Below are 24,635 nucleotides of genomic sequence, written 5' to 3' on the forward strand. Positions count from 1 at the left end.
ATATTTGATATTTCTGATAGTGGATGAGAAATACATCTTTAAATATCTTTTTCTCTTGAAATCATGAAACAAAATATTTGCAAACCGCATTTTCATACATCTTACAGAAAGTAGCACCAGGAAATATAACTGAAGCCTCTGTGTGATCTTTATGTAGAGAGGAAGTTTTTAAAATTAATTACTTTATGGTTAAGTATCTCTCTTCTTATGACTATTTAGAATTGGAGAGGTATTATAACCTAGCAATTAAGAGAATCAACTCAACTTCCAATGTGACATGGCAGTATGGTAGGGGTAGGGTAGTCAGTTTAAAAGAGAGGACATGGAAAGCGTGTGGTAGTAATGACGTTCTGTGTCAGTTCTGAAGCCCACCTTGCCGTCTGTGACCAGTTCCCCCAGTTCTAGAGTAGGGAACATTTCTGGCAATTGAGAAAGTTTCATTTTCTAACTCTGCAAGTCCCAGTTTAAACGCATATTCGCTACATTCTGCTCAAAAATGACAGAGTTCCTTGTTTAGTTTTTCTCTCTCTTTTAATACCTTGTTATAGGTGATTTTTTAAAAGCTGTGTGTCACTTTCAGCGTTCTTCCCGGAAGTCTCCCTGGCCAGGTCCACAGCTTTGTTGGGTGTTTTTTACATATTGCAGGATGCAACCCCACCATTTGTTTTGCTAGTGAGTAACAGTCCCTGTTCTCCAGCCTCCAAGGAGGGTTGCCTCGGTGCTCTTCCAGCCTCCGTTAACAGTCTCATTGCTGCTCTTTCAAGAAATAGCAACAACCCATTCCCAAAACTAATGCCACATTTTGAAGTTTCTGTTATCGCAATTCTCTGTTCTTGATACCGATACCAATACTATTTCAGTTATCTATTTCTGCCTAATACACCACACCAAATTTACTGGCTTAAAACTATTATTTGCTCAGGGTTCTGCAGGCTGGGCTTTCTGGAACATTGGAAATTTTCTGTCTTTGGGTAATCATCAAAACTGAATGTTAACACTTAAGATCCGAGCATTTCTTTCTATGTAAATTATACCTCAGTTTTTTTTAAATGAAGGTTAAAAAAAGATTTTAGACCACCAAAAACTGAAAGATGTATGTTACTAACAGACTCGCACTAAAAATTACTGAAGGGATTTTTTTAATAACAGTAGTGACTTCTCAGGTTAAGAATTCATGACAACAGTAATGCCAAAGGCAGAAAGGAGTTACTCTGACCACTGTAGATGGTCTCAGGTCCAGTTAGACATTCCGCCCTCATGCAGTCAGCCGCACTTAGCACAGGCTACATTCAGTAGGATAGTGGGTAGGAAACCACAGCAGTGTCAGGCATGTACCTCCCTAGACAAGTGTAATCTTGAAAACAAAACTAAACGAAGACATTATGAGAAAGAAAAGTTATAGGTTAATCTCACTTGTGAATTTAGGTATCAAAATCTTAAGAAATATATTAATGGACTAAATCCAATGGCGAATTTTTTTTTAAGATGCACCTTGACCAAGTTGGGTTTATCCCAGAAATACAAAAGCAGTCTAACTTTGGAAAACCTTAAATTTCAATCACCAAATTAAAGAAGAAAAATTATGAAATCATTTTAGTAGCTTGCATTTGATAAAATCCAATGGGATGTAAAGCTAATGCCAACTAATAGACAGGACTTCTTTAATCTGATGAGAAGAATCAGCAAATAAATACATCAAAGATTATTCTTTGGGGGAAATACTTAAAGTAATTCTTTGAAAGAATGCCCACCATCAACACTCTTTTTCAACTTTGTACTGAAAGTCTTACCAAGTACAGTAAAATTATGAAAAATAAATGGCAAAAGAAAAGGATGAAAAAAATATTTTCAAAAATTATATGATTGCCTACATAGCCAACCCAAAAGAATCTATAGACAAATTTTAGAAATAACGTTTTTATCAAGGTGGCTGCCTGTAAAAACAATAAATGAAATTAAATTGCACTTCTATACAGCAGCAAAAAATGTCAGGAAATATAATTTCAAAAATATATTTACATTGATAAAAATATAAAGTTTCCAATAATAAATCTAATAAAAAATTTGTAAGACCTATATGCAGAAAGTGATAAAAAAAAAACATATTAAAAGGCATTTTAAAAGAAATAAGCAGTGAGATGTATAATGTTCATGGATAAGACATCATAAACGTCACTTTTCTCGTATTTCATTCATAGAGTCATTGCTATTATAATCAAAATACCACAGGAGTTGTTATGGCACTTATAAAGCAGATCTTTACATTTATATGGAAGGGCATAAAATAGACATGATGCTCTTCAAAAGAAGAAGGAGGTTGTGAGAATTGCCTTACTTTTATAAAAATTTATAAAATAAGACAATATGCCATTTGCTCAAAAATAAACAAAAATCAGTAGGGGACTAAATAGAAAGCCCAGGGCAGATTCTAACATGCACAGAATTGTAGGTCAGTGAGGAGAGGGGGCCATTCAGGAAGCTGTGCTGGGCAGTTGCTTAGTTAATTTCAATCCTCACCTCACATCTGACACCAAAAGTCAATTCCATGTGAACTAAGGATTCAGATATCAAGAACTAAACTTTAAAAATTAGAGTAAAATTTGGGAGATGTTCTTTCTGGCCTTGGAATACAGAAAGGTTTCTTAAAGAAGATAGCAAAGCAAGCACTAACTATAAAAGAAAATGTTAATAAGTTCAATTACATTAAGTTTAAATTTTTGTGATTTAAGAGATTTTTAAAGAGAAATAAGCCATAATGAGAAAATAAGTATAACACATTTAACCTACAAAGATTAATATGCAGAGCATATAAGTGAATTGATGAGAAAGATAAATAATAAAACAGAAACATGTATAAAAGATATTAACAGACATTTCATAGAAAAAAGATATGTGTGACCAGTAAACACAAGAAAAAATTCTCGATCTCATTAATAATGAGGAAACACAAACTAAAACTGCAGTAAAATGCTATTTTACCCCTACGATTAATACCAAGGATTAGAAAGGAAATTGATTAAGGAGTACTTTTAAACAGTGCTGATGGGATCGTAAATTGTCACTGCACCTTTAGGAAACATTTGGCATTCTCTTTTATGTTGGATATTTGCATTATCCTGTGACCCAGCAATTTCACTCCTAGGTAGCTACTCTAGACGAGGGAAACTCATTGCATGTTTATTTGCAACAGGAGACTTAAAACTAGGAAATAACTTAACCCCTCTCAACTTCAGAAAATGAATAAATATGTTATAGTATATTTACTTAATGGACATTTAATTGTGCAGCAAGGAAATTGAGTGGTCTAAAGCTACAACAACATGGATGAATCTTTGAAACAGAGTGTTGAATAAAAACCTCCAATCCCAGAAGACTTCCTAAGTTATACCATTTTCACAAGGCACAAGAAGTAAACTTATTGTTGAAGTAAATATATATGTGTGAGTGATAGAAGATTGTTTAAAAAGAGTAATGAAATAATAAACATAACATTTAGGACGGCGTGTGCCTCTGGAGAAAAGCTTGCATAGGTAGACGCAAGCTTATTCTTTGGTAGATAGTCATTATTTTGTGCTTTACAGCATAAGTGTACATTTTATATAATTACACATTACATATAATTATATAAATATGTTTTTTTGTATGTGTCAAATGTCGGCATTAAAGAAAGATCATATTGTTTTTTAATAAAACATCCTTTTGAGGAGCCAGGCAAAAGGATCAAGTCACTAGAAGGAAGAACGAATCAGGCTAGCTTCAGATTTGCCTGCAGCAGCCTTCCGCACCAAGATGTAATGGAGCAGTGCCAACAGATTATTCAAGGAAACAAACAATGACCACGATTTTATATCCAGCCAGCTGCCCTTCAGGTTAGGAGGCTGCAACAGGAAGTTTTGAACATATTCAATTGTATTAATTCGCTAGGGCCGCCGTAACAAAATGCCACAGATTGAGTGGCTTAAACAATAGAAATTTATTTTCTCACGGTTCCGGAGGCCATAAGACCGAGATCCAGGTGCCAAGAGGGTTGGTTTCCTCAGAGTCCTCTTTCCTTGGCTTGCGAATGGCAGTCGTCTTGCTGCCTCTTCATGCATGTGGTCATCCCTTCGTCCATGTCTCTTCTAAAATTCTTCATCCATATCCATCGTATCAGATTAGGGCCTAATAGCAATGGTCTCATTTTAACTTATCTTCTCTTTAAATACCTTATCTTTAAATACAAGTTACATTCTGAGGTATTAGAGGTTGAGACATCAACATATGAATTTTGGGTTAACACAAAGCCCATAAAAACAATCTCAAAGAATGTTGTTTCCATAAATTCTTCTTGAGTAAACCACTAGCAGATGAACTTCAGCCATCCGGGAGATGTTTGGGGAACCACACAAAAGGAATGTCAGTGATAAATGAATATATTTAACTGTAGAACCAATGCTAAGACAAAGATGAGAAATAGGGTGACAGACAAGACTAAATACTATGTGCCCTAACAATGAAGAACGATAAAATTACCAAAATAATAATAATAATAATTAGGCTAGAAGAAAGAAATAAGCTAGGAAACATGATACATTTTCTGAGTGCCTCATTTATAATTCTTGGGAGTTAGAGACCACCATCAAAAGGGGCTAATGAAATAGGAAAATCCAAAATTAAACCTAAATTAATCCAAAATTAGACCCAAATTAAGTATTAGAATTTTGCATATGGTAAAGGTAGTATCTCAATGGTGTGAGATATGAATTTTTCATTAAATAGCATTGGGACAACTTAGCTATCTAGAAAAAAACAAAATTGGAGCCATATTTTTATACCAAGTTATATTTCAAATGGATCAAAAATTTAAATGTGAAAAATGAAACTATGAAAGTTCTAGGGGAAAACATGGTACAACTTCTTGATAACCTTAAAGTAAGCAAGACCTTCCTAACTACAATTGAAAATTCAGAAGCCATCTGAGATAAATTAATAAACTGAACTATGTAGAAATCAAAACTTTTCGTGTCACTCAAGCACCTAAGTCCAACAGTGGACTCAGAAAACTGAGGAAATGTATCTGTAATTCAAACCACAGGTAAGAGACTAATCTCTCTAATATATAAAGAGCTTTTTCAAATAGATAATATAAAGACCTCATAGAAAAATTAATAAAATAGAAGAACAGATAGTTTACAGAAAAATACAAATGGATGTCAAACATGCAAGGATAATCAGCTCTACTCTTAAGATGGGAAATGCAGACTTAAACCATATTTTGCACCTATCAAAGGTCCAGGAGTTTAGTAACAATCTGTGGTGAGGCTATAAGGAAATAGGGGCACTCATATGTTTTTGTAGGAGTTAAATTGTTATAATACTATGGAGGGCAATGTGATGATATCTGTCGGAATGACAAGTGTGTATTCCCTTGACATAGCCTGTCCACTTCTGGAAATATATCCTGGAAATGCACATGCACAAATGCAGAATTGTACCTATATAGGTTATTTTTGCAGCATTGTTCGTAATAGTAAAAACTGGGAGAGAGGGGAATATTGATTAATGAGGATCTAGTTTAATAAATAATGGTGCATCCATACTATGCAGTTGATAACAAAAGAATGAGGAGGCTTTCTATACACTGATGTCAGAAGATCTCCAAGGTGTATTGCTTAGTGAAAAAAGCAAAGTGCAAATGACTGTTACCTCTTATATAAGTATTAGGTTACCACATATAAAAAATAATGGGACTATAAGTCTATATTCATATTTGTACAAAGCAGAAAATCCTAAAAGGCTGCATAAGAAACTAAAAATGGTGTTTACTTGTATACAATAGAGATAAGGATGGGAAGGAGACTGTATAACTTCGTATAATTTCCAGTCTTTGAAACATGTGAATGAGTTACCTGTGTAAAAAGTAGGTAAATTTAAATGAAAAAGGACATGGTCATGAAATACAGTTCTGAATAATAGTCAAGTATTTTTGGACAAGACACTTAATCTCTCTGAATCATAGTTTTCTCACCTGTAAACAGGCTGAAATCATAGACTCAAGCTCATGATTGTTGTTAGGATTGAGAGGATGAACATGGTGGGAGAGATGAATTACGTACCTAGCAGGGTGCCAGCACCAAGTAAATACTCAGTGAAGTGCTCATTAATTCGTGTTGCCGTTCTTACCCTTGGTAGTAAATTAGTATGTTATTTAAGAGACATCAGCTTTAGTTGACCGTTCCTTCATAGAACCAGACATCCTGGGTCCTTTCCAGCATGGCAGCCCTCTACTGGAGAGTGAAAGGCCAAGGAAAGAAGGCAATTGACTGCCTGCGCCAGGCCCTCCACTATGCTCCACACCAAATGAAGGTGAGTGGGACTCAGAAGATGTGAATTTCTCCCCCTTGGTCCTTGCCATTGCCCCATGGTTTATGAGGTTTCAACTAGCCTTCCTCATACTCAACCAGTAAGGAAGTGGCAAAGTGCTAAGATAGGATAGGGCAGAAGAGCCTGCAACCCGGGTTAGGCCACCGCAAGCCTGGGAGTTACACCCATGAGAACATGGAGGGAGGGTTTCAAGATCACTCTAAGAATTACGTCATTTAATACCCCTTCTGCAGTCGTCAGAGCCACCCAAGGTATAGCAAATACACAGGCCTGGGCAAGCCATCACCCTAGAAGTTGTTCTGGATTTAGCTAGCCCCCTGGGCCTAGCTAGAGGCCTGTTATACTTGTTTTGTTTATGCTCCTTACTGACACTTGCTTCCAGACACAGAAACAGAAGCAAAGTTTTCTTTCTTCATATATACCAGCCAGTTCCTATTCTTTGTCTGACTTCACCTTTAGACACACAAAACCAGACCAGCTAACCCTGTGTAACATCAGTCTTTTCAGAAAAGCTGGTTATTGTGATGATGACTGAGAATGTACAATTTTTTAACAGCACATGTGTATCCACATGTGCAGCGCTCTGCATTCATCTCCAGATCTCATACTTCCTAAAGACAGGGCCTGTGTCTTCTCCGTTCATAAAGGCAGTATGTGGAGGAGTGGAGGGCACAGGCTTTCCCGTCGGGCCCCGCTGACTTCTGAATGCAGCTCTGCCTCCTGCTAGTTTTGTGATCTTAGGCAAATTACTAAACTTCTAAGACCTCATATAATGACATGCACTCTAATGAGTGTCCTGTTAGAACAAAGATGAGTCCCTTTTTTTTTTTCTTCTTTTTTCTTTTTTTTTTTTTATCATCAATTTCTTCTGTATCTCCTATAGAACCCAGTACAGTATGGTATAGACAGCAGTTGTTCAGCTAACACATTTAAAGGGAAAAATATTTGTGATGAAAATAACCTTGCTACTTGTTCAACCCATTATTCTCTGTACTGCCAAGTGACAGGGAAGGCCCAAGACTCTAGATCAGAGATCAGAGAACTTTTTTCTGCAGCGAGCCAGATCGTAAGAAATTTAGGCTTGCAGGCCAGACAGCCTCTGTTACAAGCTTGTGGACCAAAGCTTGTCAGCCCCCGCTTCAGATGGTGCAGTGGTCTTTGCAGAAAATACTTTTGCTCTGTGACAGCACCACTCAAAGTGTGGCCTGTGGTAGACAGGTGTCAGTGTATTAACTATTTATCACCAATCTGAAATGAGACCAGGAGCTTGCACCAGAATGGAAACCAGTAGCTTCACTCAGCGAGGTTGTTTACTCAGCTGGCATTTTTTGTTTTGTTTGTGTTTTGAGGCAAGACTTTCTCAGTGAAAGAGGTATGCATTGGTTTATATTCTGGTGCAAGCGCCTTATCTGTCACGGACCAGTAGCAAACAGCAGACGAGCATGTCGAGTGGCACTGCTCCGTCGTTTTCCAGAAAACACCGTGTTATTTATGATCACAAAAACCGAGAACGAAAGCTCAGAAACCAACGTCCCTCCCTTCTCGCCATTCCGCTTGCTCTCCCAGGATGTGCCCCTGATCAGCCTGGCCAACATCTTGCACAACGCCAAGCTCTGGAACGACGCCGTCATAGTAGCCACCATGGCGGTAGAGATCGCGCCACACTTCGCTGTGAACCACTTCACGCTGGGCAACGTCTACGTGGCAATGGTGAGGCTGGCGTGTGAGCAGAGCACACCAGCTGCATATCTTTAATTTCAAACCTTATTTGACTAATTTTTGTGTCGTTTTATGTAAGTTTTGTGTCTAAAATCACTAGCTCTACCAAACATTTTATGGGTAAGGGGTTTGTGAGTTTTTTTAAATAATACATGAAATTCATCTAAGTATTCACAACTGCGTAGTTCCTCAGCATGAGTTTAACGCTAACAGTAGAGTCTGATTTACCTACAGTTTTCTGAAGACATTACCTGTTCCAGAAAACCTGACCTAACTGTGTGGAGATACACTCACTACACTCTCTTCTGGGTTGGGCCGGGAACCTATCAATGCATCATGATGCCCTGTGCCTATTTTTCTTGCCACATTTTCACCTCATTTTATAATGTTTTGTTGAAGTATTTGCCTCTTCCCCCAGACTAGTTGCTCCTTAGGGAATACGCTGCTCTTCATCTCCCTGTTCCTAGCTCTGTGTGTTTGGCACATAGTAGGCGCTCACCACATGCCAACCTCCCCTTTCCCTCTGGTTCTGCGGCCCTGTGACGTTGTGGGTGGGGGCGGAGGTGGTGGTTTCTTCCTGGACCCCAGTTTCCCTCAGCGGTTTAGGTCCACTGAGAAAATGCTGCAGGGTTGTCACCAGCGCAGAGGAGAAACAGTCCCGGCGTGCGTTCAGTCCGGTGGTAGGACCCTCTCTCACTGTCCTTTCCCCTCGCAGGAGGAGTTTGAGAAGGCGCTGGTGTGGTACGAGTCGACGCTGAAGCTGCAGCCCGAGTTCGTCCCGGCCAAGAACCGAATACAGACCATCCAGTGTCACTTAATGCTGAAGAAGGGGCGGCGTTCCCCTTAGCGCACCCCTCCTTTCTCCCTGTTTTCTCATGCTCCTCAAAAAAAAAAAAATAAGAAACCAATCATTGTCGGTATCTACTTTTAATGATGTGTGTGAAAATAACTGAATAAGACTTATAACAGAACTTTTACATTTGTGCACATTGGTTTGGTTTGGGTTTTAAGCTCCTTTCCCCACAGCCAACTTCAGAAACACAAATTTCTTAAAACGAATGCAGCTTAAAGATATTGTGTAAATACTGAGCCAAGACATTTCTGGAGCTGTGCTCTGTCTCCAAAACCTTGAGGCCTTTAGGGCTTTCCTCCGCGGTCCAGCCTGCCTCCTCCTCTGGCGGAGGACGAACCCGCACGCGCATCCTCTGCTTCCTCGTAGCCTCTGTTGTCGGTGGAAACGCAAAGGCCCATCGGGTGCGGGTCGGGGAGGGCCGCGTTCCGGGCGCGCTCCTCTCCATTAGCGCGTTAGCTCTCCGTGCTGCCCCAGTCCTGTCCGCTCCATGCTGCTGTGTTACAAACGCTCAGAGGTAGTCTGCAGGGGAGGAAGGGGGGAATGACGTTAAAACATTTACAACAGCAAAAACCCGTAGGATCACCTGACCTCTGTAATGTTATTTATGTTGGGGAGGGAGGGGGGCTGAGAGGGGAAATCAGCCGTGTACAACATCTATATCATTTGTATTTTAATTACAAATCACAAGGAAACCAATAAATGGAAATCCTATATAACAAGTTTATATATATAGAATATGTATATTTGAAGTCCTCTACAGACCGAGTCTATGTTTTACTAATTCTTTGTTTCTGTGTTTCCCATCTTGGAACAAGGCGTGAGTGTCAGTTCTCTCTCCCTGAGGCCTTCGAACTCGCTCCTCAGGAGGGAGCGACGAGCCAAGGTTGAGTGTTTCTGTACAATGCTGTTACCTCTGGTCCCAGGAGAATCAGAAGCTCCAGACATTTTGGAATCTTCAAGGGCACATACTGAGAACAAAAATAAAAGTTGTTTATGAGCAAAATAGGTCTGTAGTATGGTTTTTCTTTAGAACCAGGCCGATGTGGTCAACTGTGAAGCCTCCCTATAACTCTGGATTTGATCTCAAGTCCTAGGTTGTATTTATTTTTCCACAACAACAAGATTAGGGGAGAAACAGTCCACCAGTGGGTTTTTATAGTTGAGGAACTTAATAGCATGATACTTTTGACCGGGATAGATGCACAATCAGCAGATGTTCACAATTGGGTACATAATTGACCTTCCAGGTAAAGGAAGAATAAGCTACAAGGTCACATCCCTTCAGGTAAGCACAGATCTGAAGTTCACGGAGAACTTTGGTGAGAGTCTTACCAATATAAAGTTGAGCCTTCTTTTTGGGACAGGATTTCTGGAGACTCTCCTAGAACATTATCAGACACCAATCATCTCAAATACAAGATCATTGATCTCGGAGCATTTGGTCCTAGCACAGACCAAGGAAGTACCTAGAAGCAGATGAACAATCAGACATACCTGTGAACTCTGTCCTTTATGCAGCTAGACTCCGGCTCAGTCCAAACAGTTTTATCAGATTTGTTTTGAGAACAAGTTTATCTGTTGAATAAAGTGAGCCTTTATTCATCAGGAGGAGCCTTATAAATTAACTCACGTGTGTGTCTAAGTGTATTCCTTGCTTCCCCGCCTCTCTACAATTTGGTGTTTAGTGTTTCCTGAAACAACTTTGGTTTTTTGTTTGTTTGTTTTTTAATTTCCATGCAATGAAACTCATTCTTCGGTGTACAGTTCTGTGAGTTTCGAGACAGTTGCATAGTCCCACAGCCACCACAACATTTAATTAAGAACAAAACTTCCATGACCCCCAAAAGACTCCCTCATGCTGCCCCTCTGTAAACACTACCCTTAGCCCTTGGCAGTTGCTGCTGTGTTCTCCCTGTAGTTTGCCCTCGCCCATACTGCCATATATTGCAATCGTATATAGCCTTCTGAGTCTGACAGTTTTCGTTTAACATACGGCACTTGCGATTCCTCCATGTGGCACGAATCGGTTCAATACTCTTTACTGCTGAATAGTGCTTCATCGTTAATTCACCTGTTGGAGGACATTGGGATGTTTCCAGATTGGGGAGATTAAGAACAAAGCTGCATTAAACACATGTAGGTTTTTGTGTGTACATAGGTTTTCATTTCTCTTATGTAAATAATTCAGCAGTCACTTTCCTGTTGTAGACGCCCTGAGTTCCTGGTATGTGCCAAGGTTATTCTGAAAGTTTTCCATGAGAAAACTCATTTAAGCCTCGTGCAAACCCAAAAGGATAGGTATTACCATTATTCTGATTTTAAGAATGGGAAAACTTGAGATTACATCATTTTCCCAAGACTACAGCTGGGAAGGGATGGAGTCGAGGTGTGAGCCCAAACACACCACTGTAGACTCGTACACACCATGCCCTGTGCGCCCGTTCTTTCATTTAACCCTCAGTACTACAAAGTGAGGTAGACGATATCATCCCTGCTTTACAGATGAGACCACCAAGGCTCACAGGTGAAGTAACAGGTTCATGATCACACAGCTAACGTGGAGTTCAGACTCAGACCAAGCTCAGGTTTGCCTAAATTAGTGCTCTTAAATGCTCCACTGTACTTCTTTCGTGTATAAGTTATTTCTAGTGAGTGCTGCATTTGTTTGTCCCTTATTTGCTTTCGGGTGTGTTGTTGTCTCTCCCATATGTTTTCATACGTCACGTGTCTATGTCTCCTAGCATTTACTGCACTATATTATATAGTAAACAATAAATGCTGAATGATTGACAGTGCAATTAATATGTTCCTCTTCTTCCTGCTGTTGGAGTTCTGAGGGCTTTCCACCCACATCTCATAATTTTTTAGGAAACCAATCAAAGGGAAACCAAATATCTTGCTTCTCCACAATAAAACTTGCACACGTGCACACACACACACACACACACACACACACACCACCCCCTACTCGGGCTCCCTGCTTTCAATCTGGCTAAGAGGCTAATAGAGAAAATGCAGTCTACCCTTCACTGCCCAAGGGCCCTGCAGCACTGGTTAAGAAGGTGGAGCCAGGCTGGCGGGGCCAGCTCCCCCTTCCCTGGGCCTCCGGCAACTCCGCTCTGATGTCTGTGCCTGTGGTCATCTCACAACCAGTGGTTAAGCCAGCATCTGGGAATACTGGCTTCTAGCTTCAACTTCCGTGGTTATTCTAATGGTCAGACATGCCCCCCGCCCCCGCCGTCCCTAGATCTAACCCCTTCTGTGGAGATACAACCAGGCAAGTCCAGCTCTACCTACATTTAATTCAGACCCTAGTGACGTCAAACACTGTGGATGAAACAGACATGGTTTCTGTCCTCAGAGAGACAATTTAGTTAAAGAGACAGGACAGAGAGATTAGAGAACACGGAGTCCACTCCAGCAGAAGCCTGAATGTTGAAGACGCAGAAATGGAGTTCTCTGATGAATCTATTACAGGAGTCCCCTGAGACAGTGTAGACTTTTCTAGGTGCACATACCTCGGTTTGGACACTCCAAGCAGAGCTCTTCATGGCTCAGCCTCTGCCTGTCTTTTTATGCTTTTTTTTCTGCCACTGATTTTTCCCTCAACAGACATGGATTGAATACTTGTTATGTGCCAGGCACTGAGCCGGCCACTGCAGGTAATTCCATTCAGTGGGAGAATAGAGTGTGGGTGGGAGAGGGGTAAGAGATGAAGCTGGAGCTGGATTGTGGACAGCATCGTAAGTAGACCTGAGGAGTTTGGGCTTTGTCCTGAGGAACGTGGAGAGCCGATCCCCAGTTTGTTCTTTAAACTACAATTTAGTGTTTCCCACATGCATCAAACTTCCACGTTTCGTGCCTGGGATCATGCTATTCCCACAACCTGAATGCCAACTCTTCCCACTCTTCCCCTTTTTTCATATTACACTGATTTTCTGAGCCATTGGTCACACGTCACAGGATGCCATGTGCCTACAGCACCTGTGGTAACCTCTTTGGTGACACTCATCACACTGTATGGAAATGAGCTCTGCATTTTTATCTCATCGATGCTTTGCTCCATGTCTAATTAATATCTATATCCCCTGCTCTAAAAATATATGGACCTAGCACAAAACAGTTGCTTAATTAAAAAAAAAAAATAGTTACTGAACTATTGAACTAATGGTGAACAGATCCAGCAATACCCTAGAAAAGCTACAGCAATATCATGGAGAAGAGACTGTAAATATGCAGCGATTAAAAGACAGAGGGAAGACTGGAACAGGGAGGCCATGTGGCGAAGCCATTCCCGTTCAACCTGCGGAGGTGCTGCCCGGCCTCTCAGCCCACCTCTGAACCACCCAGGGCTCCGGACCCCCTATACGAAGCGCTCTGAACAGGGACAGGCGCACACTTCCCAAACAATAAATGTTAGCTCTCCTTATCAGCAGGAGTTTTCAATCCTGCCGTAAAATCTTTTCCTAATTCTAGAAATAAATTCCCTTTTCCCTTGTTTCATTTCTGGACCCTGATTCAAAAGACTGACTGCTCAGAACACTGATTCCTAGCCGGGGAGGTAAGGAGCTTGCCCATGAGAGCATTTAATAGAAATATCTGAGAAAATTTTTATCTTTCTGGTTTTTTGTTTTGTTTTGTTTTATAAATTTCTTCTATTGTATCTTTTATTATTGGAAAACAAAGGCCAGACCCCTGTTGAATGTAATGCCCAGTCAGACCCTTATCACATGCTAGCTTCCTAAAAAAGGCAGACATTTGAAGCCTGGGGCTTCTCCAATGAGACCTCTCCAAAAGTTTGAGTGTCCAGGTCATTCTCACTACAGCCGGGTGCCTTGGGGTGAGGCTAGTGAGGACCAGGGGGCCCCGGGATAAGGGATCCAGCCAATTTCTGCCCATTGCTCTCCTAATCCTGCAGGTGGCAGCTGGACACAAGGCTGAGCATCTGAGGACCAAATTCAGCAACTAAGGGGGGTGGACCCCACGGCATTCCAGGCTCAGGGATGCTCACGAACTGAGGAGCTCCGAGTCGTCGGCCTCAGAGGATGGAGAGACTAACGGGAAGTGGATGGAGCCCCTAGACCTGCGTTGTCCGGTACGGTAGCTGTTAACCAATCTGCCTGTTGACATTTCATTTAAATTCATTGAAATGGAATAAAATTTAAAAGTCACACAATGCAACATACAGATGATGTATTATAGAATCGTGCACTTGAAACTTGTATAATTTTATTAACCCATGTCACCCCAATAAATTTAATTTAAAAAAAAAAAACAATTTTCCATTCTTCTGCTGCACTGGCCACGTTTCGAGGGCTCAGCAGCCACCCAGGGCTACTGCAGGACCGTGCAGGGGTGAAACAATTCCATCATCAGGAAGTCCCGTGGGAGAGCGCTGCCCCAGACGACGAGCTCCACCCCCAGCCCCAAGGGTGTGATCACCAGGACCACAGACGGAGTGGGAGTGGGAAAGGAAACGCATCCCCAGAGAGCGCCCATCCAGCAGACCTCAGAGCGCGGGACCCTTAAAGCAGACCTCTCATCTCCTCCTCCTTAGGAAATAATCATTTCTCCTCAAGGCTTGATGAGGCTCCGGGTTTAGGGCTCTGGATGAAATTGGGTGTGAAAGGGGCACCACCTGGTTCTTTTGGCTAAACGAGTACTTGGAGGTGTCTCAAGGACCAGCCGCAGGTCCCGCCACACCACACACTAAGGCCTCAGTGCCTTCAAACACCGTCACTTCTGCCTGGGGTGCTCTTTCCTTCACATCCACTTCTCAGACGGAGGGGTCTCTGCACCAGAGCTGTGGTGCCACATTCCCTCGCACCCACTTCTACATGCCCAAGGCTGCTGGCCTCGCCTGCTGGGACCTGCCCCAGGGGACTTTTCCTGGCTGTGGAAGTACATTTGGCCCTTGTGGTACCTCTGGGCAACACTACATAGTTAATGCACCTAGCAGATGGGGTGCATGGATGGATGCTTAAGTAGAATCACTCTGTTCTACACTTTCTCCCAGAATCCCTCAGGGGCAACTGGCCTGAAAGGACGCCCTTCATTGGTTTTCCTCACCCCGGGTCGCACTGCATCCCCCCCACCCCGCTTCCTTTACCCGTGTTTCCTCAGATCACTCACCAAATAAATAACTTGTACCAAAATTCTTAGAGTCTTCTTCTGGGCAACCCAAGCCAAGACAAGGGCCTGCCATATGCCAGACACAGTGGTAAGCACAGAGGAAAAGAGATGTTACAAAAACCAACTCAGTTCCTCTCTCATGAGCTTGCAGTGACGTGTGTGAGGCAAGCAAGTAAAGAGGCAACCAGCAGACAGCGGGCAAGCAGCACTCTGATGGACAAGAGGAGATGTAAGGAGCCCCAAAGAGAGATGTCCCTCCAGCCTGGATGAGGAGAGGGTTGGGAGTGGTGTCTGGGGGGAGGAGGGTGAAGCTAAACTGAGTGCCGATTCATTGTCCTGAAGACAATGAATGGAGAGACACAGAGAACTTTCAGGCTGGGAAGAATATAATGATGGGCTTGGCCTCCCACAAAGACTATGCTGGCAGCCATGTGAGAATGGGCCGGAGCTGGCGAGGATGCTGGTTCAGGGATGGGCAAGGAGAGACGGAGCACAAATGAGGCAGGGCCCTGGCCCTGGGGATGGGCGGAAGGTAAAAGATCAGAGGAAGGTAGATGAAGGAGAGTTTGCCAGGACCTGGTGATCACAGAGTCATAGGAGCTGAGAGAGACTTCAAGCTCTGGAGGACGTTTTACCTGCCATAACACTTTGAGCATGGTACATGCCAGGTGCTCGGTGATAGTTATTGAGTGATGAATGGATTTTCTTTATGGGCAGTGCCTGACCTTTCATATAGCTAGACAAGGGGAAATTCACTGAAATCTCTGATAAAAATAACTGTATCGGTCAGCTACCACTGTGTGACAAACTACTCCCAAAATTCAGTGGCTTAAAACAATAGTCATTTATTATTATATCTTACCTGTCTTTGGGTTGGCTAGGAGTAGGCTGGTCAAGGCTGGACTCAGAAAGGGGTCAGGGGTTCTGCTGACCTCACTGGGGTTGCTTCTGCAACTGGAGCTTGGTAAGGAGGCTCTTCTCTAGGTGGGGCTTGGCCGGGCACTCTCACTGGGGCGACTTGGCTCCCTATGCCTCCCATCCTCTTCTGGGACCAGTGAGCTAGCCCGGCATTCTCTTGGCAATGGCAGAGGCACTAGGGAATAAGCCCAATCACGCGGACACTTTTAAATACCCTGCTTGTGTCACGTCTGCTGATATCCTTTGTCCAGGGGCAGCGAATTACGACTTGTCCTCAGTGAGAGAGCACTGCACAGTCACATGGCAGTGGGCATGGATACAGGGACGCGCGGGGAGCTGGGGCCATTCACACGACCTACCACAGCCTTCTTCCAAGTTTTGACTTCAGTGGGCCAGACAGGCAGAATATTTGCTTTGTGCTGTCTGTCCACCCCACAGTCCTGGAAGGATTTGTCACTTTGGGAGGAAAGGGTCACTTTGAGTAAACTTTTGGTTTTTCACTTCCCCGGTTATCCCTCTGTCAACGCATTTCACGTGGTCCCGCGGTGATTCTCTGTGTTTCTGTCTCCTCTGCTACACTGCGAGCTCCTGTCCTATTAATCTGGAGCCCAGACTGGATGTCAATAAATATCTCTTAAATGCTGTATGAATGGCGGCACATTTCTGGACACTGTGACTTCTCCATTCTTTGACCCTTTATCTCATCTTTTGAGTATTGCCAGTTTATCTATTATGCTTTAAGTCATCATTATAGACTCACATAGTTGACTTTTTACGGACCTATCAGGCCCTTCCAAGTAGCCACCTCAAAAACCACACCTTTATCCACACTTTTCCCACTCTGAGCTCTGAAGGAAGTTTCAGGAATTCCTGCAGTAATGCTGTCCTGCTCACCTGAATACTCCTGAGGGTGACAAACCATGGCCTGGTTAAGATAAATGGAAGTTTTGGAAACGGCTAATAGTCAATAGCTTTGGATGCAAAGCTGGTGACCGAGATAGGTGATCAAGCTGGGTCACTCCAGGGACAAAAACGGGACGTGGTCAGGAACGAATGAGCCTGAGATTCTTCCACAGTTTAAGGTTGTCCCTGAGGACAGTCTGAGGGAGCCCCTGAGGGGAGCAGACAGTAGAATTTGAGCACGTTTCCCCTCTTCCAAGGCGACTGTTTTCTCATCCATACAGCGTTGGAGGAGAAAGTTCTGCTCTCGTTCACCTTTGCTGTGGTTCTTATTCTTTTAAGTCCTTTGAGAATTCGATGACAGCTCTGGAACCTTCGTCCAGCAAAATGCTCCTGAGGTCATATTTTGCCTATGATTTCCAGGGATGCACGGACCCCCTGAAACCAATCCAAGGATCTCAGGTGAGATCTTCTCTTTGATGAACACACTAACTGGAACGAGGGTGCTAGAGAGCAACCAGGACGGTTTTCTTGGTGTTTTAGTTTCTGCCACACCCCACAATGCGCCCAGCCCAGAGCTACGACATAACAGATTCTCCAGAAATAGTATGTGGACAACTTGTGCAATCGTCTTCACTAGGAGATTACTTTTGTGAGTGACATCTCTGGGGATGCCTGGTCCCCTCAGCCCTCTCACCTCAGCTGGGCAGTGCAGTCCGAGTGCGGCGAGGTTCTCAGAATAGCTACATTGCAACCTCTAAACTGTTCTTGTTTGGGAAGAAACAGGAGAGAGTCTTGCTGCTCCAATCAGACTCAGGGCGTCAGGCCCGAATGACTTTACTTTGGGCGCACAAGGGCCAGGCCAGACCAGATCCCACTGCATTTTAGCAGGCGGCCTCCGCCACTCCTGCCCCCCATCCCTGGCTCTACTTGGTGTCCCTCCCTCAGACACCTGTCAGGGAGCTCTGAGCAGCCATCAAGGGCACGGCGGTGGGAAACGGTGGCTATGAGGCCTTGTGGCCACAAGAGGGACCCATTTGTTCTGAAAGGACCGCGTCTGGCCGAGATCGTGACTCCCGCCTTCATCCAACACCCACGCAGTCTCCCAGTTGTGTTGGGTGCTGACTGTGGAGCGGGGACGCAGCGTGGGGTGCAGGGCCAGGCATCCACTCTGAGGCCCTGGCTCATGTGGCCACCAACTGAGGCAGGTTCTCCCTCAGCCACCTGTTTTATCTGAAATGGGCCAGTGGCCCAGGACACTCGCTAAGTGGCACGGCCACTCTCAATATTTCTGAGCTTTCAGAACTTCTGTAAGGTGCGCTTCGTCCACTCCTAATGCTTTCTTTTCTTTATGGCAAAAGCAGCCCAAGTTCAAAGGGAGAAATGAGAAAATTCAGACAGGCAAAGGGCATCTGTAACCAGCCCATCTCAAAGACAACCCGAGTCACCACCACAGGGGTCCGTCCTGCCCGGTACCCTCACAGACAAGCTCCTCAAGGAGAATGGGGGTGCATCATCGTCTGTGGAGTATCTCGGCAGTTTGTGTAGAGCTGGATACTGCCAGGGTTTCAGGCCACAGGTGCACGGAGGGAAAAATAAGTGGCCAGGGAGGGAAGGGAAGGGATCTAATCCACACTAGGCCAGGCTGTGCGACACATTGCCTCTTCCATTCAATACAAACAAGCTAAGGTGAGGATCATTCTTGTTTTTCGGCTGGGGGAACTGAGCCTCAGAGCGATTAAGTCATTTCCCTGGGGTCACACAGTCAGGGAGCAATGGAGCCCAGATCTGCAGGCAGGACTGTCTTGCTCCAGAAGCTGATGCTTTTACAAAACCCACCCCAGGGCCTCTCAGGGGTCTGTGCTCAGGCTCAGAGAATGCGGCCCCACCCCTCCCACCCCGGCTCCCACGCCCACCTGCACCAACCTCATCTGCAGGGACAGCCCCAAGTTAGAGGGCCTCTCATGCCGTCGGAACCCAGGCTCTGACTTCACAGCCCCTGCCCTAAACCAGCCCTCAGGAGGCCTCAGAGCAGGAGCAGTGGGCGTCAGGGAAAGGCCCTCCACAGACCCTGCAGTGAAGCGTCCACTGGCCGCTCAGCAGAATCTCACTCTGTGTGGGGGAAACTATTCTCACCTGGCCTTCCTCACGGCTCTGGTGAGTGGGTCCACAGAGATTCTGACCCCGTTTCCTGCAAAAGGGGTCCCTACTGCCCTTCCGTGGGGGCCGGATAGCTCTGACAACAGGCACTGGCACCCCATCCTTCTTTCCCAACCTCCTTTCCTTAGGAGACCTCTTCCCAGACTCAGCCTTGAGGCCCAGGGAGAGGCCTCCCCCGGTTGCCAGGGCAACGGCTCCATTGTTTCCACTGCAGGAGTTTAGCTGCCAGGCCCCTCAGTTCCTGGACCAGCTCTCCCTGCCATTCTTGAGGCGGTGAAGCCCGCAGGGCCCCATTCTACTCCTCTGGGCTTCTTTGTCACGTCAGGATGCAGAGGAAGGGGAGACAGGCTGACTGGTCACCATGCCAACATCACATTGCCCACATGGGGAGAGGGGAGGGGCTGGGGCAGCCCGGCCACATTCGGCAGCCTAGTTAGTGAGTGGTTGGTCTATCTCTTGGGTCACCTGCCCAAGGATCCCTGCTGCTGGCCCAGCCACAAGCTTCAGGGTCCACTGTGGGAGAGGATTTTGCTAGATTTCTGCTTTTTTACACGATTTGCTCCATTTTTGCTTGGTTAAGCAAAGCTTGGGGCTTAGGCTTTCTCTTCCCTATCCTGAGTGTGCAGCCTGCAGACAGGGTCCTGGCTGTGGAAGAGGAATCGGGCCCCACCCCCAACCCGAGTGGGGGACAGCCCCTCATCCCTGCACGCGTTCACTCCCTGTCTCACTGATTCAACGATATTCGCTGAGGCTGACTCGGGGTTTTCCCACGTCACATATTATTAAAATCACTTAACGGAAAGAGAAACTTACTCAAAAAAGGTAAATGGCTCCGGGTGCTTTAAATATTGTCAGAGGCAGGATACAATCTCAGGCCCGCCTCGGTCCAACATCACTGCTTTAAAGTCAAGAAGAGGACACATGCTCTCCACCGCTGACAGTATCTAGAGTAAATAAACAATAAGCAAATCGTTTATTGACTGAAAATAAAGCCATGATAAGGAAGCTAAGGGTAGGGTTTTCACACATAGTAACTGCCTAATAAGTTTCAATAATGGATCAATGCACGGATGGATGGATGGACAGATGGATGGCTAGGTGGAGGGTAACTTCTCAGAGCATTATGGGCAATAACATGGAAGACAACCATTCCCTCATGTGTTTATTCATTTGTACATTTATTCAGTAAATAAGTACTGAGGATTTCTGCGCGCCACGCGCCATGCTGGACACTGGGGACATGAGGAAAATGAGACATAGATCTGGTCCTATGTCTGGTGAAAGAGGCGGACAAGTAAACTGCCCATCACGATGACGTGTGGCGAGCGCTATGACAGGCATGTCCAGGCTGACCTCGATGGCATTTCTCATCTGAATCACTGAGTCGCAGACCCTCTCTCTGAAGTAAAACAGGCCATAAAGTTCTTCTAGTTCAGTTTTTACCTGCTTTGGTTATTTCATGTATCACCACCACCATTTTTGCCATATTTGTATACCATCTGCTGATTTTTTTTTCACTAATATTTTTTTCTTTAAACTGACTCACTTATTAAGCTCTTACAAATTTACATAAAATGGAAACTTTATGTCACTAGTAGACATGGAAGATCAAGATCGTGGGTAAAATCAATTTGTTGGAACCAAAACAATGTCATTAAATTCTAGAGAGAGAATGTTGCTGCAGTCTGATTCTGAGACCCGCTCTCTTATTTAAAAGAGAAATCCACAAGTATCAGTGAGGCGATAGAAACATGGGCACCATTGGTTCTTTCTCCTGGACTTAAAAGACTTGAAAGAGAATTAAAAGTAGGAAGAATCTTTCTTAGGGGGAGATTTAATGTTATTTAGAGGCTAGAATGTGGTGAACCACTCAAACTAGTCCCGCATTTTGACAAACACTGCTGAGCCCTGCCCCTTCCTGTACAGGTTATCATGCCCCCATGGAAGGGCCGTATGGATTAAAGGAGTATCTGGGGCTTTGGATGACCTCTCTGCGCAGTCCTCTGGGGCAATGCTCTGGGATCCACTACGGCATCCCTTCTCATCACCCCACCTGCCACCTTCAGATCAAGCAGCATTTGGTCTATTCCCTCCAGTGCCCCCACCTTGAGAGGGGAGCCCCAAAGAGAGGAGATTCCCTTCCACCCTTCCTTTGTGCAATGCTCAGCAGGGCCTCAGCCACTGCAGTGACTCACTGGCCTTCTCCTGGATTCTGCAGCTGATTGGCTTTTGACATTTTCCCTTCCAAGCACATTAGAAAAGGAAAAACAAATGGGCTAGCATTATGCACAGAAGTAGGATCGGAATCTCCAAATCTTCCCCTTTTCCCCAACACACAGACACACACAGACACATACACGCACACACACACACTCATCTCTGTTGCTAGTGCCTGAGAGTCTACTATTAGTGCTTCATTCCTTTACACTGAAGTATTTATTCCAGTTAAAATAAAGAACAATTTAAGAAGGCAATTTGCTTATTATACATTCTGATTGCATTTATATGAAATGTCCAGAGTAGGAAAATATACAGAGACAAAGTAGATTAGTTATTTCCTAGAGCCAGAGGTAATGGGAGGTTGGGGGCGATAGTTAAAGTAATGGGTTTTTTTTTTTTTTTTTAAGCAATGAAAATATTCTATCATTGATTGTGGTGATGATTGCACAGCTATGTGAATATACTGAAAATCACTGAAGTGTACGATTTAAATGGGTGAATTGTAGGGTATGTAAATTACATCTCAATGAAGCCGAGAAAGTGAGAGAGATTGAGAAAGAGAGAAAGAGACAGAAAGAGAAAGACAGAGACAGAGACATGGAGGTTACGCGAAATCGTTTTTTAAAGATATAGCTTTGGCAGAACAAATGGCAAACGCCATAGCACAGTTTGATAGTCACGACGAATATAAGGACTCTGAAGTAGGCTGGCCGCTTCTCGCCATCCATGAGAGTTTAAAGAATAACAAGCTTAGGGCTTTAAATTAATGGCTCAAAGATGCAGTCAGAGAACCAAGGACTTCCTGTAACTGACTTAGGAGAACATCTTATGATTGCCCTAAAATAATACCGCTTATAGCTGGTGAGTTGATGTAGCTAAAAATCATGTATAGCTTCTCGTCCAGTAGGTTGCTGAGTGACAGCAGATTGAATTTGCAGCCTCACCAGATTTCTTTGTGAAATTTAGAGCAATGATTAGGAAAGATCAGAGTCCCCCCAATTAGAATGGAGATAGAACCCAGTTGAATCTGAAGACCTTGAATCTTGTAACTCCACCAGGCCTTCCCTCACCAGGAGAAACAGACCCTCCCATCCTGCCAGAGGGGACTGGTCCTGTGTTGATTGCACTAAGGCTCCATGACCATTCTCCACCTGCATAGCCCCACGCATCCCCCAGACCCATTGCTAAAGACAATCTCCATATGCCTGGGGTGCCAATTATAAAGTTTCCCTAGTAGGTGCTTAGATGCCAAAATTTCCAAATTCATATATATCAGTGAAAACCTGGGGAGTATTCCCAGAACTAGGTTTTAACCATGCTAGAGTAGGGAGAAAAGAAGGTAGTTTTAAATCTGTCTGGATTTTTCAGTACAGCTGTGCTTACCAGAGAGTCTAAAGTTGGTATGTCAACTCCAGGATCTGATAATAGCTCCATGGTTACTTCAGTTAGTAAACTGAAGCCTGGACTCCATGATAGTCCAATGAAAGTGAGATGCCAAAAAATATAATGTAGGAGAAATCCAAAGACTTAGGTAGCTAGGCGTGTTGAAGTGGATTTATCTCATGTGACTGGCTTTCCCGTGCTTTAGCTATATCCCATGAGACAGACCAAAAGGCTCTTCTTTTTTCACTAAGATATAAGGAAATACATTGATAAGGACAGTGTCAACACCCTTCTTAAGTGCGATAGCTGTAGTTCGCTATATGCAGGACGATGACATAAGTTACTTCCATTGAAATGTATTTCTGGGTTTTAACAGCGATAATGAAATCCAAGCATGGGCTCTGTAGTGACACTTAGTGACCATAAGCAAAGTGAACATAGAAGTCAACAGAACAGAGTGATAGAATAGACTGACGCACAGGGATCTCTGGTGACGACTAATCAATTATGAATACCAAGAACTAAAATACAGTGCATTAAGTATTGCATTAATGCAATAAAGGTATAACATTAACGTCTCACCAGACCTGTAGAATTAAAAACAAAAACAAACAAACAAAAAAAAAACACAGAGAGCTAGAGATCTGACAAATAAAGCCTCAGGACGTCAGATGGTCATAGGTTTTCACTAAATTCCCAGACCTAAGTCAGGTGAATAGAAAAACTGTGTTCTCTGTACCATAGGACATTGCAAATTTATACTGTAAATCCTCCTAATTTCCCCCTGAGGGGATTGTGGTCATTTAGTAGAGTGAGTGTGCACTGGGAAAAGAGGAAAAACAGACTTTTCAAGGCTTATTACTGACTCTGAGATAATGCCTATTCCTGGTCATGGGTTGAGTGGGAATTAATGAAAGTCAGGAAATAAATGGAGTTTGTGCTCAAACAATTTTACAGTGGGCCAAATAGTGTCATATCCACTTTGTCGTTATTCCTCTAGGTCTTGAATATATAGTTGGAATATATGTGCTCAGCAACCTTCCTGATCTATGAATTAAGGGCCGTCACGACAGGAAGGAGCAAGTGAAAACTCCTGGTGAGCATCTCCCTAACAAACTAGTAAATCAAAATCAATGTCACATTTCTAGGAGAATCACAAAAATTAGTGCCATCACTGAAGACTCAAAAAATGCAAGACGGATGACACAGTGGTGTGCTGGAATCGGCTTGCACAGGCTCATGAGAATCGTCATGTATTCACAAGAATTGTTCTGAGATTATTAACACTACCCACAACTTTATCTTCAGTGATGTCACTTAGGCAGCTTGAAATCGGCCATGCTGTGACTATTTAAATCATGGAAATTGTCAAACACTACAAATTAGGGTTCCTCCCACCCCTTCGGAGATCCAGTTTATAGCAAACCACTGTCTATCTCAATCACATCCTCATTTCACTCACCTGTTTGGCTTAGGCAGATGTATCTTGGACTTGGAGAATGACGGCAGATTTTGTAAGGGCAATCTGATTGTGATTTCAATCATAGCTCCTGTTCTAGGTCTGGTCTATTTACTGTACCATATCGATAGAGCCTCTGATGCCTACTATGGATGGATGGAACATGAATGCATGTTATTCAAAAGAGCTAAGATATGGAAATAACCTAAATGTTGATGGACAAATGAAGAAAATATGATACATATGTACACACACATATGCACACACTCACGCACACAATGGAATACTATTCAGCCATAAAAAGAAGAAATTCTTGCCATATACAACAACATGGATGAATCTGGAAGGCATTATGCTAAGTGAAATAATCCAAGCACAGAAAGACAAATACTGCCCTATCTCACTAATATATGGAATCTAAAATAGTCAGACTCATAGAAACAGAGAGTGGAATGGTGATCGTCAGGGCTGGGTGAGCGTAGAATGAGGAGATGCTGGTCAAAGGGTACAAAGTTTCAGTTATGCAAA

At 43.6% G+C, this 24,635-nt stretch overlaps 1 protein-coding gene across 3 annotated transcripts in view; it reads left to right on the forward strand.

Moving 5' to 3' along the window:
- Positions 1-9,940, forward strand: part of TTC17 (tetratricopeptide repeat domain 17) — an 86,029-nt gene extending 76,089 nt beyond the window's left edge. For all 3 annotated transcript variants that reach the window (XM_016146842.2, XM_016146843.2, XM_016146844.2), the window contains 3 exons: positions 6,226-6,345; positions 7,930-8,073; positions 8,798-9,940. In XM_016146842.2, the coding sequence (XP_016002328.2) occupies positions 6,226-6,345; positions 7,930-8,073; positions 8,798-8,929 (396 nt within the window). In that variant the 3' untranslated portion in view covers positions 8,930-9,940. The remainder of the gene's footprint in view (positions 1-6,225; positions 6,346-7,929; positions 8,074-8,797) is intronic.
- The last annotated feature ends 14,695 nt before the right edge of the window (positions 9,941-24,635 follow it).

Source organism: Rousettus aegyptiacus, unplaced genomic scaffold (genome assembly GCF_014176215.1).
Source record: "Rousettus aegyptiacus isolate mRouAeg1 unplaced genomic scaffold, mRouAeg1.p scaffold_m13_p_5, whole genome shotgun sequence".
NCBI lineage: Eukaryota > Metazoa > Chordata > Mammalia > Chiroptera > Pteropodidae > Rousettus > Rousettus aegyptiacus.